Source organism: Oratosquilla oratoria, chromosome 12 (assembly GCF_046742065.1).
Source record: "Oratosquilla oratoria isolate Oo_2021 chromosome 12, ASM4674206v1, whole genome shotgun sequence".
NCBI lineage: Eukaryota > Metazoa > Arthropoda > Malacostraca > Stomatopoda > Squillidae > Oratosquilla > Oratosquilla oratoria.
Window position 1 is genome coordinate 15,587,472 of NC_134788.1, and position 23,151 is coordinate 15,610,622.

At 37.6% G+C, this 23,151-nt stretch overlaps 1 protein-coding gene and 1 pseudogene across 1 annotated transcript in view; both read right to left on the reverse strand.

Annotated features, from left to right (window-relative positions):
* LOC143031010 (protein Star-like) overlaps positions 1–23,151 on the reverse strand; it is a 64,242-nt gene that overhangs the window by 26,016 nt on the left and 15,075 nt on the right. Inside the window, exons 2-3 of the mRNA XM_076194348.1 lie at positions 16,052–16,188; positions 3,100–3,206 (exon numbers count right to left, since the gene is read on the reverse strand). Coding sequence (XP_076050463.1) covers positions 3,100–3,206; positions 16,052–16,184 — 240 coding nt within the window. The 5' untranslated portion in view covers positions 16,185–16,188. The remainder of the gene's footprint in view (positions 1–3,099; positions 3,207–16,051; positions 16,189–23,151) is intronic.
* Positions 11,986–12,457, reverse strand: LOC143032032 (uncharacterized; annotated as a pseudogene).

Here is a 23,151-nt window from a genome sequence, read left to right on the forward strand (position 1 = left end):
CGAGAAAAAAAAACCATATATATATATATATGTATATATATATATAATGTATATATATGTATATATATATGTATATATAGATATACATATTGTATATATGTATATATATTACAAAGGATTACAAAGGCGGAGCATGCCGACAGGAGACCTTTTGATCCATATCTAGGTCGGATGCGAGAAAAAAAAGTCATATTGATAATAAAACAATACATAAAAACTATAATAATGTAAATAACAAATAAAATACACAAATAAATGCATAGGTATAGTTAAATACAGGTAAATAGTAAATAATAATAAATTGACATATAACTAATAATAAATGAAAATCAAACAGACAAATGATAACAAAACAAAAACAAATGATATAAGATAAATTATAATCATTACAGCATCTTACTTAGGTATTTATCTAAATGATTTTTAAAGCTTCGAACTGAATTACATTGCACTACCTGTGCAGGAAGTTTATTCCATTCATTAACTACACGGTTGGCAAAGTTGTTTCTACCTACTTCCAAATTGAATCTATTTCCGGACAGTTTGAGACCATTGTTTCTTGTCTGATTCTCATTCAATGTGAAAATTTGGTCACTTTTGATGTTGTCAATTCCCTTTAGAATTTTAAAGACCTGTATCAAGTCACCTCTGAGTCTACGCTTTTTTTTAGGGAAAACAGATTCATGTGTTTTAGTCGATTTTCGTATGATTTATTTTTGATATTTGGAATCAGTTTTGTGGCTCGCCGTTGTACTTTTTCCAGTCTGTCAATGTCTTTAATGAGATTCGGTGACCATACGGAAACAGCATATTCCAAATGTGGACGAACTAACGATTTATATAGCTTGTTAATGAGTGATGGACTTTTGAAAGGAAAAGATCGCGCAATCAGTCCTAGAATCTTATTTGCTTTCTCAGAGGCTGAAATACACTGCTTGGATGATTTGAGGTCGTTACTGATAATTACGCCGAGATCTTTTTCACTATCCACTTTTGTTAACGAATTTCCAGATAACTTGTAATCGTACTTCCTGTTATTTTTACCTATGTGCATTACCTTGCATTTACTTGTGTTAAATTTCATTAGCCACTTTTCAGACCATTGCTGTAATTTATCTAAATCTTCTTGAATATCTAATTGGTTTGAGTGATCATTTGCCACTCCGCACACTTTTGTATCATCATATATACTATGAATAGAAATGGCCCAAGAACGGAACCCTGAGGAACTCCACTTCCAACACTTTTCCATCCAGAAGTTTTTCCATTTAAAACAACTCTCTGTTTTCGACCTTTCAACCAATTACTAGTCCAACCTAATAGGCTACCACTTATTACATGCAAAGCTAATTTAGTAAGTAGTCTTTCGTGTGGGACGGTATCAAAAGCTTTTGCAAAGTCTAGATATGTTAAATCTATATTGTTTCTTTTGTCATAATTCGAGATAACTGTGTTGTAGAATTCGAGTAAGTTAGTCACGCAAGAACGTTTCCGTCTGAAACCATGCTGGCTATCATTTATCAAACGGTTACTTTCTAAATGATGTTCGATAGCATCTCTGATGATATTTTCCATTATTTTTCCTACGATTGAAGTCAAACTTATAGGCCTATAGTTATTTGGTTTCTTTTTGTCACCTTTTTTGAATATGGGAGTAACGTTAGCTAGCTTCCATTCTCTTGGGACATCTCCGGATATGATGGATTTCTTGAAAATAATTTCTAATGGAACAACAATCTCATTTTTCATTTCCTTTAAGATTCTTGGATGCCAACCGTCAGGCCCTGGTGTTTTATTAACTTTGAGTTTGTCTATACACCTTTTAATTTTTTTCTTTTGTTATATTGTATTTACCGTAGTGAGTAGGTTTACCCCAGACCTTTCACAAGTTTCAGTTTGGAATTCACTTTGAGGTGTTTCGTTTACGAATACCGAGCTAAAATAATTGTTTAAGATATTACACATTCCTTCATTTGAATATTCAAGTTGACCGTCAGCAGATAATAGTGGACCAATGTGATTCCTAACAACCTTTTTATCTATAATGTAACTATAGAATTCTTTGGGATTCTCTTTGGATTTATCAGCGATGTTCATTTCGTATTGTCGTTTTCTTTTTCTTATTGTCTTATGTATATATATATATATACATATATATATATATATATATATATTAGTTGTGATATACATATATGTATATATATATGTATATATATAATGTATGTATATACATATATGTAAATTTAAGATTCGGGGTCAATTGGTTCAATTTATCATGGAACACTGGGGTAAGGCCAGATTAGTGTTCAAGTCCCACTACGGTTTCAGGAGGAAAATAGTCGAATCGGCATTAATTGAGGAATGCCCTAATATTAATATTTCCAAAGGGCAGTGGACACCTCACATCATCTCACGTGCGGCAGTTAACAAGTTGGTACGGACCTTACAATCCCCCCTCTCCTCCTCCGCCACCCCAGTTTGCCCCGCGCTTGAGTGAGGTCATCTGTCCACATCTCTTCTTCTCTGTAGCTTATAAGTCCCCTCTGTACTCTGCTCTATGTACTTTCCTGAAGAGGGCTACAGTTGATAGCCGAAATATAGGATTCTTCTTTATGCGAAGTTTATTCTCTCCGACTGTGGGTTCCTGTGTGTCATATACATATATACATATACATTATATGTATATATATATATATATATGTATATATACATATGTATATATACATATATATATATATATATACATATATATATACATATACATATATATGTATACATATATACATATATGTATATATATACATATATATACATATATATACATATATATACATATATATATATATACATTTATATATATACATATATATATATTATATATATACATACATATACATATAAACATATATATATGCATATATATATACATATATTATATATATGTATTATATGTACATATATATATACAGTATATGAATATATATATATATATTATATATATATATATTATATATATATATTTGTATATATATATCCATCCATACATACATATACGTGTATTTCCTTTAAATATGTAGACACGTTGCTGAACCTGACTACCTGTATGAGCCTGGGATCGTCTTGGTCGAAGGTGACCGGGCCCCTTAGGAGCTGTTCACTCTCCACGACGACAGCATGCGGGCCTAGAATCTCGTCGATACATCGCGCTGAAAAAAGAAATTCGAGTGCGTGTGTGAATGTACAAGTAAATAAATGAATGCATGAAAATAGATAAAATACACAATTATATATATATCTATATATATATTATATATATATATATATATTTGTATATATATGTAAAGTAGACCACTTGGAAAAAGAAACTAACGAAGCAGAGCGCTTTCGTATATTACATCTTCAATGCAAAAAGATGCAATATACGAAAGCGCTATGGTTCGTTAGTTTCTTTTTCCAAGTGGTCTACTTATCAAAGTGGACACACGTACCCGTGTTCTTATTAGCATGTTATATATACATATATATATATATATATATATATATATATATATATATATATATCATATACTTTATATATATATATATATATCATATTTATATATATATATATATATATTATATACTTTATATATATATATGTTATATATCATATACTTTATATATATATATATATATATATATATATATATATATATATATATATATATATATATATGATATACATGTATACATCAACACGCACATATATACATATATATTATATACTTTTATATATATATATATATTATACATATGCTTATATATACATATATATTTAATATATACATATATGTTGAGACATTGGGACAATTATGAGATAGGTGGAAGGGGAAACACGGGTCTTGATCCGATTATTGAGTTTATTCCTGACCGGTTTCGCTTTACAGTAGCTTCTTCAGAGTATCGTTCCTCTGAAGAAGCTACTGTAAAGCGAAAACGGTCAGGAATAAACTCAAGAATCAGATCAGGACCCGTGTTTCCCCTTCCACCTTTCACACATACACGCATACATATATACATATATATACATACATATATATCGTATATTGGGGCGCAGGTTCTCCTTAATGCAAACTGAGTTAAGCACCACAGCATTGTCACAATTATTCATTTTCTATATTGGAACACGAAAGGGCATCCAAATCCGATAAATCTTCTTCATTCGATGTGAAGTCACTTTCGTATTGCTTGCGAATGTAAACAACAACTGTTACGTCATCAGTTGTCCTAACGGTGGAAAATATAACCACAACCTTGAAAAGTTCGTTTGCTATCAGGCACTTTTAAGAAAATACTGTTTGGATCAAATCAAGACCATAAAAAACTAGAAACGTGCATTTTAGTGTTCCAACTTCTGAGTTATATTTTCATGCATGGAATAACAAAAAGAAATTTAAAACCTTCCTTCCCAGTTGACCTTGAAGTTGTGGAATGCGAGGAAAAGGGTGATCTAGAACACTCTAACGTTTCGTTCGCGTAGAACTTCTGAAGAAGTTCTACGCGAACGAAACGTTAGAGTGTTCTAGATCACCCTTTTCCTCGCATTCCACAACTTCAAGGTCAACTGGGAAGGAAGGTTTTAAATTTCTTTTTGTTATTCCATGCATGAAAATATAACTCAGAAGTTGGAACACTAAAATGCACGTTTCTAGCTTTTTATGGTCTTGATTTGATCCAAACAGCATTTTCTTAAAAGTGCCTGATAGCAAACCAACTTTTCAAGTTTGTGGTTACATTTTTTTTTTATTTTTCCTGCCAAATCCCAATCCCTGTTTTCTCTTTTTCCTTTTTCATTTCAGTAATTTTCACCACTTCCCTTTCTCCCTCTTCTCCGTTCTCAATTACCTTTGCGTCAAAAAGCAATCTTGCAACCCTCTAGTAATGTGGGAAATATAATATTCTTATCTTCTTTTTGTGTAATCAAGACCATATGTGGTATGCCCTCTTTCGTAACATGACTGTTAGATATCAGATTCAACACAAATCAAATTTCTCTGCGTTGATGACAATTTTGTATTCTCTCTTTTTCTCGATGTATATTTTTATATATATTCCGTTGTGAAGTTTATAACAAGTTCTATAATAAAATTACAGGTGTCTAATCAAACACTTGTCATGTAACACTTGCTAACTGATAAGGCTATCTCAAGTACACAGCTTTATCATTATCTATTGTTCCTTGAGTTCTTAGGGTATCCCCTTCTGTAGAAGACATGGGAGAGACATCTATACTTCTTCCTCTTATGGAGATCTTATTATGAGTGTGAATAACTTCTTCAAAATGTTCTCGCAGTCGACATGGCGTCATAATAAGCCACGGGACGTGACCAGAAATAACCACATTTCAAGTTTGTTTGACAATTTATCCACGTAAGAAATATTAGATGGTTTTTTGTTTTTTTTTTTTGGGGGGGGGGTAATTTTTTGGGTACTCTTTTGAAATATACAATGTTCATGTGGATATATTTGCACGCTAAAGGTAGGGTTACACTACTCGTCGATAAGCTTGGAGTCCAACTTTTACATTCGTTCGTCCAACAATAAGTTACACGTTAAATCCAGCCTTGCCTTGTAGAAAAGTTCCCCACCAATCACGTGAAAGGATCTACAGCAAGCCCCACCCTTTATCCAGAATGAGGAATCTCGTTGGCAGAGCCAACGCCTATGCCACTTTCTCAAATATTTTATCCCAATTAACTTTGAACGACCCGCAATCTCTTTAAAAATGCATATTTGACGATTTTTGCCTATCTTATACACACACATATTATCGAGCACTGCACTAGGTAGAAGATATTTGTCATCCATAGAAAATGTTAATTGAAGGACTGACTCAGTGAGTGAGAGACTATATTATCATTATTTCTTAATATAGTTGGGATGCCTCACACCCCCCCAACGCCTCTTTTGGACGTATCTGTTCTACGGGAGCATGGACAACTTTAATATTCCACTACATCACGGCGAAAAGTGTAGATATCAAGCAAATGGTGAGAAGAGTTTTCGCGCGTGAGAAGAATTACCAATGCTTACATACATCAGTTGATATGAATGTAAGACACATATATTGTTGTAATAATCAAACACTCGTTTGAATACTAATGTATGTATAGAAAAGGTGGTAGAGAAACGCGGGTTAGAGTGAGAACACTATATTCCTGACGTTTCGACTACAAGTCTTCTTCAGAAGACTTGTAGTCGAAACGTCATGAATATAGTGTTCTCAATCTAACCCGCGTTTCTCTACCACCTTTTCCATACATACATTAGTATTCAAACGAGTGTTTGATTATTACCACAATATAAATTTAATTTTTTATTTTCTATTTTAGGATCATTTTATACTATTAAATAATTCATCTTTTATAACTGAATAAATTACATATGTTAAATATGTCGTAAATACGAATACTCTTAACCCATTCAACTCCGATGACAAGATGTCTTGTCATTTGGTCAAATAAAACAAAAAATCATAAAACACCAAAATGTTTGATCAAACACCAGAAAAATATGACGTCAATCCTCGCTTCGCTCGCAGCGAAGCGAGGACTGACGTCATATTTTTCTGGTGTTTGATCAAACATTTTGGTGTTTTATGATTTTTTGTTTTATTTGACCAAATGACAAGACATCTTGTCATCGGAGTTGAATGGGTTAACGTGTATCTTCAGTTTCTTTTCTTCGGATCTTTTCTGAACTGTGGACGTATTGCGTTGGGCGTCCCTAGGCTTGGATTCCAACCCATATCCTCCAACGTTGGACGAAATCCAACCCATCCGTTGACTAGTGCAACCGTACCTTAACTCTCTACATGCTATAAAATTTATGCACAGTGGAACACACTGCATGGTGAAATATGGCAAAAAACACAACAGGAAGAAATGTTATTAAGAAACTAGTTGCTTTTAGGTATATAGAGGTGCTCTTCACAAAGATGCAATATTTATGATGGCAAATGTGTACATTAATCCCTCAGAGGGCCATGACATGGCCGCCCATAGAACATAGACTAAAAAAAAAAAAAAAAAAAAACCAGGAAAGGGGAACAGCCAAAATGAACACGTCTGTGTTATCACTGCTTATGACGATATCTTTGTAATCCTGAGCAGCATGACTTGCATGCAGAAACATCCTGGTGTCCACTTCCTCATGATCACAGCAGAGTTCATTGATTTTAGTTACTATAAAACTACCATCAGAGGGTTTAAGTGAATGACATTCATTTCCACGTGATACATACACTGTCGTACCTTGAAATTACTCTGGCATGGCATGGCTCCATACCTGGAAGGGAAATTCGACAAGAGTCTTCTTGGTTTCCCCACAAGAGAGATATTTCCTAAATTGGCACGGCGGTTTTTTTTATCTAGCCTCATTTGGTGCTGAATCAGCTACAAAATCTAAATGGATGGGTCTATTGCTCATAGCCTGTTGCATTCTTTAGTTGTTTTTTTTCAACAAGCTTCCCAAATAAAGGGTGAATGTCCTTTAGCTTCTGAAGAAGGGTCATACCATCTACTATCCATGCACTGCCAGTTGATGGGTTTGGGCTATTATTAGACCGACTTTGGCTTTCAATGTGGCGAGCCAACTTGGCCTTGTTGGTCTTGAGGATGAAACCTCCATGTTGATCTAAACATAGTGGGTATGGGTGTCCGCTATAGGAGAGTATTTCCTGCATGCCCAGATCTTTTGCCTCGGCAATCATAACAAATGGTTGAACTCTTTGCACGATGATTCCATTTGTGTTGCGAGTAGTGCCTGTCCCTGTTTCTGTATCTCCCCCAAAGTCATTATAAAACGCCAGCGACGCTGGTTCCCTTCCACAAAACCTTCAGGCAATGTGTTGCCCAACTACTTAATCTGCCTCTCAGCCAGGGCAGTGTCATATTCTAGCACTTTGCTACGAGACACAGAATGCTCAAATCCATTAGAATACCAATTATCTGTGATGAACCTGGGAGATGCCTCATTGTCATGCCTAGTGCTAGATGTTTTGGGTGGCATTTTTCCTTTCGTGGCAAAGTAAATGACATCCTGGCAAGTTGAAAGCGACCTCCTCTTGCCCCCAGGGCCAATATCCACTCTGCATTCAAATTCAGCTTCCTTACTTACACCAGTGCACCATGAAAAAAAGGAGTTCGGCTGGCATAAGTTCTTCAATGTCACTGTTGTTTAAATAAGATGCAGTTGGAGGACATGGGTATCCTGGTGGTGGTACTTCAGAAAGAGCATTTCTTGGCTTAAGAGCAGACATGTACAGCTGGCTCTGGCATAAGTTCTTCAATGTCACTGTTGTTGAAATAAGATGCAGTTGGAGGACATGGGTATTCTGGTGGTGGTACTTCAGAAAGAGCATTTCTTGGCTTAACCCATTAAACTCCGATGACAAGATGTCTTGTCATTTGGTCAAATAAAACAAAAAATCATAAAACACCAAAATGTTTGATCAAACACCAGAAAAATATGACGTCAGTTCTCGCTTCGCTCGCGAGCGAAGCGAGAACTGACGTCATATTTTTCTGGTGTTTGATCAAACATTTTGGTGTTTTATGATTTTTTGTTTTATTTGACCAAATGACAAGACATCTTGTCATCGGAGTTTAATGGGTTAAGAGTAGACATGTACAAATGGCACTGTCCTGGTAGCTGGGAAAGGGATCCTTCTGAATCAGGCACTTGCTCGCTTTCATTTTCTGTTTTAGTGGAACTATTCTCCATCTCCTCTCCTAGAAACCTCGGTCTACTTTCGAATTCACACAGAACTAGTTCACTTGAATTTCTGCGGATTTTCTTCAGTAAATCAAGCAGCGGAGAGGGTTTCCAAAAACGACGATTCAACTGACAATTTCTGGAGCTCCAGTTTCTGTCCCTTTTATCTCTATCCCGATCCTTTTAAAAATCATTAGTTTGTTCATACTGAATATTTCTTCCCATTTCATTATCTGCTTCTCTAAAAAAAAAAAAAAAACAGTTGAAGAAGTCATCGACTGTCACTTACTCCGGTTTCTTCTGTCCCAAGCACTCAATATACTGGATATAGCAGGAATTATGATACATGGCCTCTTTCGCTACTAAACACACATCGCAGGTTTTTAGCATTACGTATCGATCCTGCTTCCTTGCTGCAGCATTCCGTATTTTAGTTGCAGCTGAGAATGTCATGCATTGCTGCAACTGTTCCTGATTTCTTTTACATGAATGTCTCGGTCCGAAATTTCACCCACTCCCACCCCACCCCACCCCAAACCGACACAGCGAACACTCCTTTGAAAAATTGCCTAGTCTTTTCCATCTGCAACCTACCCCTAGGTTGCACAAGACATGAGATCGTATTCAGGGCCGGTGCTACGAAACGCGGGTCACAATTAGAAAACGGATGGCGAGGCCACTACTCTACAAAAGTAGAAATGTATGTTTATATTTTATGTTGTATGCTCGTCTTTAACCCATTCAACTCCGATGACAAGATGTCTTGTCATTTGGTCAAATAAAACAAAAAATCATAAAACACCAAAATGTTTGATCAAACACCAGAAAAATATGACGTCAATCCTCGCTTCGCTCGCAGCGAAGCGAGGATTGACGTCATATTTTTCTGGTGTTTGATCAAACATTTTGGTGTTTTATGATTTTTTGTTTTATTTGACCAAATGACAAGACATCTTGTCATCGGAGTTGAATGGGTTAAAAAATAAATGCTTATTACACAAAAATTTTGAGAGACAATAGGAAAATTTGATCTTTTTTAATACAAAGGAAATTACAACCAAACTGATTATACACAGATCTTTTAGAAAAAGACTTGCTTTTTTTATTTGCAAAATCTCTCAAAATATTTTCAAAGTTGATATATTTTTCAAGTTTTAGCAGTCATTTTCTATAGATAGCATTGCCAAAATGTTTAGTTTCTCTTGTGAAATTGTTGACCATATGTTTTGATAATTTTTTTATTTTTAAAAACTTCTTTTACTTGATGCGGGTGTTACAGGCATTGTTAAGTAAACCCTCAAATCAATGAAAACATTAGGAAATGCTGTAAATCGATTGTTTACTACCAAGTATTCAAATATAGCATGAGGCTTAATGATACTGGAGGGAAATAAAAGTCTTCAGAGCTTCCAGTTCTTCAGCCAACAGACAGCCATCAACGTCTATAGTTTTTTCAGTAACTACCTCTCCATCAGTGCTCTGTTTTATTATGGTGTCTATGCTGCTTTAAGGTCTGCTGTGTGTTTCATTATTTCCGCCCTCTGTATACTTTCCGAAAGTTATTTATAAACCCAAGTAATTTTACATGGCTTTTAAGTTGTTCAAACCTACACTCCATGGACTGAATAGCTTGGTCTAGCACTAAGTTGAAGCACTGAACTCTATGTTTCTTTTGGATCATCTGAAGGATATCTTATCTCGAATGAAACCATTGTCTTCCTTCTATGTATTTTTTGTATTTTTTTTTCTAATTATCTTAACTCCAGTGGTAATTGAACAGCTTCAGCCAATTCATTTGCACCTACCAGAACATCATTAAAACCTTCCTCTATAAATTCTTAGCCATGATAATATCTTTTCAAATGGTTCCAAGCCTTCATCAACGTCCTTTGTTTTCCTTGTAGTTCCTCGCTTACACAGTTAACTTTAAAAAGTACTTCACACCAAATTATCAAAGAAACTGAAAATATGTTGTCTTTTAGCTGGTTTACTAAAGATTCAGCCTCTGCTTTTACCTGGGGCTCATCTGTTATCTCTGATATTTCCACAAGTGCATCATATACTTCTCCAACCTGATAATGAATAGCTTCAACGCTATCAATCCGACACTCCCACCTTGCCTTGTTCAAGGGTTTATCTGATAATCCAGGTACATGTTTCTTAAAAACTGCCCACCTTTTTGTTGATGATGAAAACAGTATGTACATTGTTTGCAGAATTCCAGAATTTTTTATAGCATCTGGACAGCATTTGGCTACATCTTCGGGTAAAAGGTTATAGTTGTGACATGCACAGGGTACAAAAAACTGCTCTTGAATTATCCTTCAATAGTCGTGCTTGTACTCCAGATGTGTGACCTTTCATGTTGCTACCGTTGTCATAGCCTTGGCCTCGAATGTCTTGTACTTCTATATTTAATTCCTTCAATGTGTTTAATAACGTTTTATATAAATCTTCTGTGCAACTTTCAACTTGTGCAAACTTTATGAAATGTTCCTAAACACCTGAAGGAGCCAAATGCTTTGCATGTTCAATGACGATTTTTTCGTGTTCTTTGTCAATTGTCTGTCCACTACAAAGTCTTTGGTGTAACTGTAGTGACACGCCAATACCTCCTTTTTCTGTGGCTAAGTTTCCCGCGTATTCCGTCTTTACTCTGCCAATCTTATTGTAAAAGTTGTTTTTCACCAACATCATCAAATTACTTCATATGAAACTTTTTATTTTCATCATATTTATTATAACCTATTTTTTGTATAATAATCAAGCCTATGTACGTACACATATAAGACTATATTTGTATACGTAATCTTTTCATCATTCACATGGAGGTGTGCAATACGATGCAATGACGTTCGACAATGAATTGATGTTGCCAGATATTTCTGAGACTTCAAAATTAGTCTCATTCACTCCTACAAAATTTTTATGTCCAAACCCAAGTAATGCCTAAACTCCATGTGGCTTTCAGATGATTCTTTGAATTGTTAACTCATTAAACTCTAATGACAAGATTCTTGTCATTTGGTCAAATAAAACAAAAAATCATAAAACACCAAAATGTTTGATCAAACAGCACCAGAAAAATATGACGTCAGTCCTCGCTTCGCTCGCTTGCGAGCGAAGCGAGGACTGACGTCATATTTTTCTGGTGCTGTTTGATCAAACATTTTGGTGTTTTATGATTTTTTGTTTTATTTGACCAAATGACAAGAATCTTGTCATCGGAGTTTAATGGATTAAGTAATCTTTTACATTTTTATTTATATCTGCTGGCCAACTGGTTGGGTAATCATACATGTTAATTACAACTGTATTCATGGATGATCTATCACTGCAAGATGTTTGGGCTTGTTTTTTCCCCGGTTATAAATGAGTTTTCTGCTCTGGCACTGTTTTCTGGTGCATTGAGATCGTCTTCAATTTGATTCACAACTGCGTCGTCCTTTTCTAATTTGTTATCAATGTCATCATTGTATTTATCAACTGTAATTGGGCTCAAGGCTATATAATCATTTTCTGAATATTTTTTATTTTCTTCATCCTTAATACATGGGCGCTTGAAAGATGGAGTGACAAAGTATTTGTTGATAGCACCTCTATACTTTTCATTTTCAGATACCTTAGCCTTGGTCAGTGCTTGTTTCTAATTACCACTTAGATATTTACGCCCTTTGTCTCGATCTCTGATTGTGCTTGCCATGATGTAAGGCCTTTTTATAATTTCTTTTAGAAAAGACAATGCCAATAATCTGAAGAAAAAAAAATGTAATAACATGAATGAAGGAAGGAAGGAGAAAGAAAGAAGCAAGTTTGAAGAATGAAAGAAGTAAAGAAATTTAATATTAAAAAAGTTTAGATATTGTCTCAAAATTTCAGTTTTGAGAAATCGCCTTGTAAAGATTTTGCACCCGGCTCTGGTAACTGGGGGACGCATCGCTATGCCAGTCGACCAAATTTTCATTCCCCCCAACACGAGGTACAAATGAACATGAGTTTCTTCTAAGAGTGGGCCCTTTCTGTAGTCGGGCATTTTTGTTGGTAGGGAGTAGGTGACCGACGAAATTACCCGACAGACTCCAATAGGATTTCGTGGGGAACCCAACATTCTTGTCCGATGACTTTTGTGGGCAAACCCGACACATGTTTTTCACTACGACCCTAAATATCTCACCGCAGTTATTATAAGTATCCATGGAACACGAAAAATAATCAATATATTCAAAATCAGCTGTTCCACCCACAAGTTATTTTTGATGCATTATTTACATTCATGACAAATGATCGTAGGCTAGGCATAGTTCCATTTCCATGGCTAATTTCGTCGTACTGTTCTTATGTAGTCGTTCTTTATATGATGTCCCAATTACTCTCTAACACTGTCATACTATTATCATGCACTATATACATACATATATATATACATATATATATATATATATATTTATATATATTTATATGTATATATATATATATATTTATACATACATATATATATACATATATATATATATATTCATGGAATACGGTAAATAATCGGTATATTTTGATCTAGCTGATCAATCGCCAACCATACATTACTGTCGTGTCACTTATATGGCTAATTAGCCCACTCTATCTATTTAGTTTTTTTTTTTTTTTACACTAATGTTTTGCAAAATTATGTTGTATTCAAAGATATATTGTGCTGTGACGTCACAAAACACGAAATATTCAAAGAACAATGATACTAACGCCACGTGAAGAAAAGAGAGTTTATACACAATATACAAAGAACTTAAAAGTACGACAATTATAAAAATGAGAGAACACGTGTTTTTATCGTAGAGTAACTTACATAAAAACAGACGAATTCCATCTTTCGGTACCCTTTTGGTTGAAAGGCTTAACCTTTTGGTTGTTGATAGAAGTGACATGACGATAATTTTCTGACAATTTAGTATTCATAGTAAATTGATAATATGAGTAATAAAAATTTCTCGCTCGTCATTTTACTTAGAATACAGAAAAGGCTTCAAACGGTAACCATGTCGTCGCTGTACCGCAGGTTGGACACGCTATTTACACATGCACTAAACTGTACAGGCAAACATAAGAACATAAGAATGAAGGAGACTACAAGAGACCATAGGGCCTACACTAGGCAGTTCCATATCCATCACCAGCTGTCATCCCAATCCATAAAGTTGTCTAACCGTTTCTTAGAACAACTGATAGTTTCAGCGCTCACTACATGGTTACTAAGTCTATTCCATTCGTTGACCACCCTATTTGTAAACCAATTCTTGCCTATTTCCTTCTTAAATCTAAATTTGTCCAGTTTAAATCCATTACTGCGAGTCCTGCCCTGTTGTTTTAATACGATGACCTTGTTTGCATCACCCTTGTTAAAGCCTTTGATCCACTTGAACACCTCTATTAGATCAACCCGCACTCTGCGTCTTTCCAGAGAGTGTAAGTTAAGGTGCCTAAGCCTCTCTTCGTAAGGCAAATTTCTGAGTTCATGTATCATTTTGGTCATTCTTCTTTGTACTGATTCTAGTGAATTGATGTCTATTCTGTAGGACGGAGACCAACATGATGTGGACATTGTTCAGCCTATGTGCGGAGTGAATGGGAATTAGCCCTCTCTAAGTCTCCTAAACATACCCAATGAGCTAGGCAATCACGTATTTCCATCATGAACACGAAAGGTCATGGAGGCTGCCCCCTTGGACAATGCCGCCTTGCGATTGGCTGATAAGGAGCAGCTCTGCCATCTGGCGGGTTGGAGGCGAACTAAAACCTGAAATGCAAGGCTGGCTCACTGACAACATTTATTTGCCTCTGGGTAATTAATATGTAATCAAATCCACATGGATGTTGGTTTTTTAGCAACAATTAGTATGCGTTCTCCTACCTACTCTGAAAAAATCTACTTGGAAAAATTGCCAGGCTGTGACGTAAGAACTAATGCACTAAACGTTCTTAGACTTATCGTTAATTAATCTTGGTGTTTATTTATCAATTAATTTATCATTTAATAAACTGAAGACTATTATTTTTCTTTTTATTTCTATAGTCCTAATTTTATATCTAGTTACGTTATTTACAATTTGTAAGAAATTGTAAATAAAAATGTTTATATTACTTTTTTCAACCAAGTTTAATTCCTGGGTGAAATTTTTTTCAACTAAATGTTGATCAAACCAGACCACTTCCTAAAAAAAAATTGGTCCATTCTGTCAGATTTATTATTTCAATTTTGACATTCCTTGATACTACTTGTCATGTATATGAAGGAGTGATTGTGCCGACAGCACTGTACGGGGCAGAAACATGGAACATAAGAAAGCAAGAGAGCAAGAGTTTGAATGTGTTTGAGATGAAATGTCTGAGAAGTATGACAGGGGTTACTAGGCTAGATAGAGTGAGAAATGAGGAGGTGAGAATGAGAACAGGGGTGATAAGGGAGTTGGGAGATAAGGTTGATGAAAGAGTATTAGGATGGTTTGGACACATGGAAAGAGGTGTGGAAGGCAGAAGTGGAAGGAGTGAACATGAGGGGGCGTCCTAGGATGAGATGGATGGATGGGGTAGAAGGGGCATTGCAGAAGAGAGGAATGTCTACTGAGGAAGAACGAGAGAGGACAGAAGGTAGGGGTGAGTTGAGAAGGGTTGTGTATGGATGAGGCTGTGATGCATGAGGGGGAGTGGGTGGGGGATGGGGGTGAGGAAATATGTACGAGAAATAATTTGACGCAGCCCGAAGGGATTTCTCCCCCGTCTTCTCCTTTTCTGCATGAGGGGACGGAGAGGGGGGTCGCCAAATTAATGAAGCGGCCTTGCTGTGGATGTGCTGTGTCTTGCGACACTGCTTCTGACCCAGGGCAGTGGACAGGATGCAGGGATGACCCGTCATTCAGGAGGTGCCAAGATAAGAGGGAGGGTGGAGGGGAGTGGAGTGTATTAGGGATGGAATGGGTGGGAGTGGTTTATATGCCTTTTTATTTTTGGCTACCCCCCCCTCCGTGTATGGGGGAAGAAGTCTTTGGTATATGTATGTACATAATTATTACATTTATTATCCTCGTCTTCATCCAATGCTATATTTAGAAACACTAAATACCTAAAATATCATAATAAAAATATAGATACGAGATATCCGATATATAGTGAGAAGGGACCCAAGTGACCAATTCGAGAGAAAGAGGACCTACCGAGAAAGAAATACGTCCTTGCGTGAAAAAAAAAAATCAATTCACAACACATTTACTTGCCTGCGGTAAAAACTGAGTATATACAAATATTCACTAACCTTTTTCCTCATCTAAGTCAACCTTCTTGTTCAGAACGAGGATTGACTTGAAGCCATCAAAGATGAAAACGACGAGGACGGTGAAAACGAAGATGGCGGCCAGTCCCAGTAACGCCGGGCTTGATCGAAGCATATTTCTGCCATCGTTGATTTTGAAAAAGAAACAAATTATAATAAGAAGAAAAATAATGCATTAGATGGATATCTAAACAAATACATAGATAACATAAAGTATGACACCAATGAAGAAAAATCTTAACCTAACTTAACCTAACCTAACCAAACCGAGTTTAAAAGTATGTAACCTAACCTTCAGTGATATAGTGAAATAAGAGCACATGGAATGCATAATGAATATATATATATATATATATATATATATATATATATATATATATATATATATATATATATATATCACAAGACGAAAATGTAGTAGCACATTTAGTAAAATGTCTTAATTACCCACTGTCGGGGTAACAAAGCAAAAGAAACAGTCGGACTGTATATTTCGACCACTACTGTGGTCCTCTTCAGCGAAGAGGCTGAAGAGGACCACAGTAGTGGTCGAAATATACAGTTCGACTGTTTCATTTGCTTTGTTTCTCCGACAGTGGGTAATTAAAACACACACACACACACATACACACACACACACACACACACACACACACACACACACACACATATATATATATATATACACACATATATATATATATATATATATCTAATATATCTATATACAAGTAACCTCTAGGAATATGAGAACTTGATAACCGAAAGTTGTCGTCTATTTAAGACATTTTCAAAAGTACCAATAGACGAAAAATTTCGGCCACCAAGTTCTCAATTTCCTAGAGGTTACTTGCATATTTTGCGAATCACATATTGCTTGTGATTTCTTTGTGCGCACACACGCACACGCACACACATTTAACTTATCTTTTACAACTACAATTTCCTGAATGACATATGACATTCGCGTTAATTGGAAACTTGAATGTAAGGTAGGACACATGTGTTACTCATTCTAATTAAAAAGATAAAAAAAAAAAAAAAACTCAGGTCTTAACACCTGTTCCAGCGTGTAACAATGATACTACACCCACACACATATATAGAGACACGCATATTTCTATACACATTTCTAACATATTTAATTTTTTCTATGTATTATTTTATTTGGTTTGATTTATTGATTCGCCTCTTTCTATGGATAATTTTAATGGCCAACTTGTGGAATATCTTCCTAGACGGGACAATGGAGAAAAAAAAAAAAAAAAAAAAAAAAAAAAAAATTATATATATATATATATATATATATATATATATATGATAAACAAAAAGAATAAAGAAATAGAATAAAATAATAACAATAATATTAATAACAATAACAATTATAATTTGTCTATACTAAAAGATTTTTCCACCTTACCACGGAGGTAGCCAAGACACGTACCTATTCCCAGCCATTCCAACCCCCTTTCCTCCCTCTCATCCCAGCTTCTCGTGGATACCGGGTCATTCCTGCATCACGCCCAGCCCTGGGTCAGAAGCAATGAAGCGAGACACAGCACATCCACATCAAAGCAGCTTCATTTAATTGGTGACCCCACCCACTTGCACACCTCTTTTTACTAATCTATTCTCACTCATTCTTCCCATGTGTCCAAGCAATCCCATAATAATAATAATAGTAATAATAATGGTAACAATCACGATAAAAATAATAATAATGATGATAATAATAACAAATTATAGTACATGCATATACCAAGGGTCTCCTCCCCCTTACAAAGGATGTAGTCAAAGTCAAAGGCATAAATCCACTCCCATTCACCTCATCCCCACTCCCATTCACCACCCCTCCCTCCCTCTTTTCTTGGCTCCATCTGGATGACGGGTCATCCCTGCATCTCGCCCACTGCCCTGGGTCAGAAGCAAAGCAGCAAGACACAGCACATCCACAGCAAGGCCGCTTCATTTAATCGGCGACCACCCCCTCCCCGTCTCCGTCCCCTCATGCAGAAAAAGAGAAGATGGGAAGAAATCCCTTCATGCTGCATCACTTTATTTTTCAAACATACTCCCTCATCCCCCACCCACTCCCTTTCATGCGTCACAGCATCATCCATACACAACCATTCTCCATTCACTCATATTCCTCAACAGACATTCCTCTCTTTCCCAATGCCCCTTTTACCCCATCCATCCACCTCAATCTAGGTCGCCATCCAAAACTCTTCCTACTCTCCTGGTTACCACTATACAGTCTATTAACCCATTCCCCTTGGATGACATGATGTGGTGTCAAGGGATGGTTGGACACTAAATCAGCTGACATCAAAACATGCCATGAGTGAATTGGATCACTACCTCCATGGCATCAAGGGGGAGATAAACATCGTACCTCAGGTGGCATGATATCATGCGCACGATGGGTGGCATGTGTTTTTTACATCGTATTTACTTGTTTTTGTGTTGTTTTTTCCAAATAGACGGTACTTGATACTTACATGGGATTAGTTTATAATTATGACGTAATAATGACGTAATGCCTACGTCACCCTCCTGTGGTGTATGGTTAGACATAAATTTCTCCAATTGATACCAAATGATACTTTCACAGGATTAGTCGATAATTGTGATGTAATTATGACATAATAATGACGTAAGCCTCGCGGGCAACCTCCTGTGGTGAGGAGGGAGAGGGGGAGGAGGGAGAGGGGGAGGGAGAGGGGGAGGAGGGAGAGGGGGAGGAGGGAGAGGGGGAGGAGGGAGAGGGGGAGGAGGGAGAGGGGGAGGAGGGAGAGGGGGAGGAGGGAGAGGGGGAGGAGGGAGAGGGGGAGGAGGGAGAGGGGGAGGAGGGAGAGGGGGAGGAGGGAGAGGGGGAGGAGGGAGAGGGGGAGGAGGGACAGGAGAAGAGAGAGGAGGAGGAGGGAAAGAGAGATGAGGAGAGGCGGAGGAGAAGGGGGAATGGGAGGAGGATTGGGGAAGGGAAAAGAAGAGGAGGAAGGGAGAGGAGGAGGAGAGAGGGAGAAGATGCCAACTGATACTTTCCCGGGATTAGTCGATAATTATGATGTAATTATGACGAAAGCGGGTGGGCAGTCTCCTATGGTGCATAATTACGCTGGATTGGCTGCTCAGCGCAGAGTCACGGGTTCACTGACCTCGCCCATTATAAGTAAATTTCTTCAATTGATGCCAACTGATACTTTCCCGGGATTAGTCGATAATTATGATATAATTATGATGTAATTATGACGGAAGCCGGGTGGGCAGTCTCATGTGGTGCATAATTACGCTGGATTGGCTGCTCAGCGCAGAGTCACGGGTTCATTGACCTCGCCCATTATGACGAAAATAATTGATGACATTTCATCTCGTGATTTGTAGTTTGCACCTGCCGGCTTTGACCTAATTGGACCAAATTCAACAATGATTGTGATTGGGGGACAAGGACACGTAGAGTCCCCTTATTGGCCAGCAATATCTATAAAAGGTCGGTCAAGGCCTCCTTCCAGCATTAGGAACCGGTCAACATTGAAGATGTCATCTGCACCTGCTCGCCGTCAACCAGAACCTCAGCCCTCAACCTCGAGGCAAGATCCTGAGGAAGATAGCCAGGATAGTCTGGATGAATCCACGGAGGACTCGTCGCAGTGCGAATCCAGCGACTTTGAGTTGGACTACGTAAGCACCCTGGATACAACCATTGACAGTGACGAGCCCCTCTCGAGTGTGAGGGGCAAGGACTGGAAAAGGAACGCTCCAGGGACACCAGGGTTTACGTGGTCCAACAACGAAAACGTCATAAGGAGGTATGGATTCACGGGCAAGACCGGCATCACGGTGGAACTCGACGACTCCTCGTCTGTCATGGACGTCTATAAGGCGTTCATAACAGACGAACTGATTTCCCACATTGTCGAGGAGACCAACCGGTATGTAGAGTTGATACAGCCAACATTATTCATGCGTTTTCTTATACTCAAACAGAAAAGGTGAGCACAGTATTTACTTGAGCTATTTCCTTGCTCTTATTTTCTATAGGTTTGCCGGAGTACCTTCCGCTGGGTGGCATCTTCTTACATCTCCAGAATTACACGTGTATCTTGGCTTGAGGCTCATGATGGGCCTCACCATAAAGCCCAGGTTGCAGGACTACTGGTCGACGGACCGAGCTTTCTACCAGCCCTTGTTTGGAGACACAATGCCCAGAACGAGGTTCGAACAGATCTCGGCAAATCTTCATTTTGCCAATAATGAAGATGAAGATGAGGAGGATAGACTTTGGAAGCTGAGGCCGGTCATAGACATGCTCAGCCACAGGTTTTCATCGGTATATGTGCCTGACCAGCACATATCCATCGATGAAAGCCTGTGGAAGTTCAGGAGCTGCCTCAGCTTCCGAACATACAACCACAGTAAACATGCTCGTTTTGGGTTCAAGGTATGTATACAATACATAAATTGTAAATGTATACTTTCAGCATATGACTACACTATTTGACTACACTACACACATTGCTACACTACACCATGAATCACTATTATTCTTACTCTACTGGTGTACAAGCTGTTGGCGAGTTCGGGGCCCACCGCTGGATACACTGCCGCCTTCAGGATTTATTCAGGGAAGGACAAAGGTCAGCTTCCCTCTTCACAGAAGGCAGTGGTGAACCTCATGGAGGATGCCGACCTCTTTGACAAGGGGTTCATTGTTTATGTGGATAACTGGTACACATCTCCTTCCTTGTTCCACTATCTTCAGGCTCGGAAGACTGGGGCCGTCGGAACCGTCAGGGTGAACCGGCGCTATATGCCTGCGGACCTCAGCGTGGACAAGAGAGGGGATGTGGACCATCGGTCGACTGCCACAGGGATGCTGTGCTTGCAATGGAAGGACAAAAGGACGGTCACCATGCTAAGCACAGTCCACACATCCGGCATGGTTGATGTGCAGAGCCGTGGTAAGGTGATCCAGAAGCCCAAGTGTATTGCGGAATACACCAAGCATATGAAGGGTGTCGATCTGAGCGACCAGCTTGCCAGGTCGTACCCTTCAGTCAGGCGATGGAAGAAGTGGTATAAGAAACTCTTTTTTTTTCCTGTATGACATGACAATAGTCAATTGCCATGCCATATGGAAAAAACTGGGCCACAAAGGGGATCATTACCACTTCCACCGGACCCTGGCAAATGCCACACTCGATGAGTATGCCGGGCTTCTGGAGCCCTACAACCAGCGTGGCAGCCCATCTCCCATGCCCGTTCCCTCAAGACTGCAAGGGAAGACTTCCCATGCAGTCACAATGACAGAGGGGGGCAAATACCAAAGGTGCTTTTTGTGCTACCGTGACGGTAAGAGGAAGATGACCCGCAGTACGTGCAGGGTGTGCAAGAAGCCACTCTGCACGTATGGTTGCTTTCAAAAGTACCACGAGAAAAAAAAAATTGTAAGTATTTATCGGGTCATCTTTCTCTCCCCCCTCTATCATGGGTCAGAAGCAATGCAGCAAGACACAGTACCCCCTATTCCCTGTGGCTGTGGCCGTGATGGATCAGAAGCAATGCAGCAAGACACAGCAATATTTTTGTGGTACTATGGTTCAGAAGCAAATACAGTAAGAACCAGCAAATTACAATCGGGTCATTCCTCGCCCGATCTGGGTCAGAAGCAATGTAGCAAGACACAGCACACCTTATTTTCATTGTGTGAGTGTATATATATATTGTGTATATATATTTTTTCTATATATGTATTGGATATGGTCAGAAGGAATGTGGCAAGACACAGCACACTTTATTATTTTGTGTTTTTGTATATATATTGCATATATATATATATATATATGTATATTTGTATATTTTTATACAAAGGTGTAGGATATGATAATGTGTTTTCGTACTTTCCAAAATTTTAGAACAAAATAATACATACAGTTTCTGTTGTATTATACATCCGTAACTTCCTAACTCTCATAGGGAAAAAAAAGGACATACTTTGAAAAAAAAAACCTAAATATTTTTCTTATATACAGGGCTAGCATGAAGAATATGAAAGCATTTCAGTGTGTCTCATGACTACCGAGGAAAACCTATACATATGGATAGGTGTTTTACAAAGTCCTTTTTTTTTGTCATATTTTACAAAAAACTAAAGAAAGTGTATACTTTGAGCTCTCACAGAAGAATAAATCTCATTTTCAGTATTTAAATCCCTACCTATCACCCTTCCATCCACCACCCTCTCCCATGTGTACTTATGCTTGATTTTCTTCCAAAACACTGCGTTTACTATCAACTCTTAGACAAATCTTTACCTTCAACTCTCCACTACGCTTTTTTTTCTTCCTGGTGTTCCACGCTTCCTAACCACTCCGTCTATTTGGTTCACTTCCTACCCTTGTATTGAGATCTCCTAATACCACTATATTTACATTTCTCCCTAAACTCTCTATGTAGTCATTTAAATATATCCAAAAGAGCCTCTATTTCCTCTACACTCTTCTCACTACCAGGCCCATATGCACTTGCAAAGACCCACATCTCTCCTCCCAGTGTCACCCTCATCCACATTAACCTTAAAGAAATCTACTTCCACTTCACTACACGCTTACCTATCTCTTCACTTACTAGTATAGCCACCCCCTTCCCTCCCTCGCACTCTCTTCACTCCCGAGACCCAACTACACCTCCCAAACTCAAAACCATCCCTACCTTTCAACTTAGTTTTACTCAATGCCTTATAAACATACTGCACATTAAAAGGCTCAAATCTTAGGGTTCTGGTTGCAAAACTCCTCGCAGATCTTCTTATGCCTTTCCATTTTTGAAGAATGTCCCCTTTGGGGCTGCAGAGAGTAGAATGCCTAGTCCTATCCACGTCCCGTTTTTTTTTTTTTTTTTTTTTCCGTCTTTTACGACCTAAGTGGGAAAAACTCGGTGGGAGTAATAATAATAATAATAATAGCAATAATAATAATAGTAATAATAATAATAATAATAATAATAATAATAATAATAATAATAATAATAATAATAATAATAATAATAATAATAATAATACGTAAATAGATATACGAATAAAC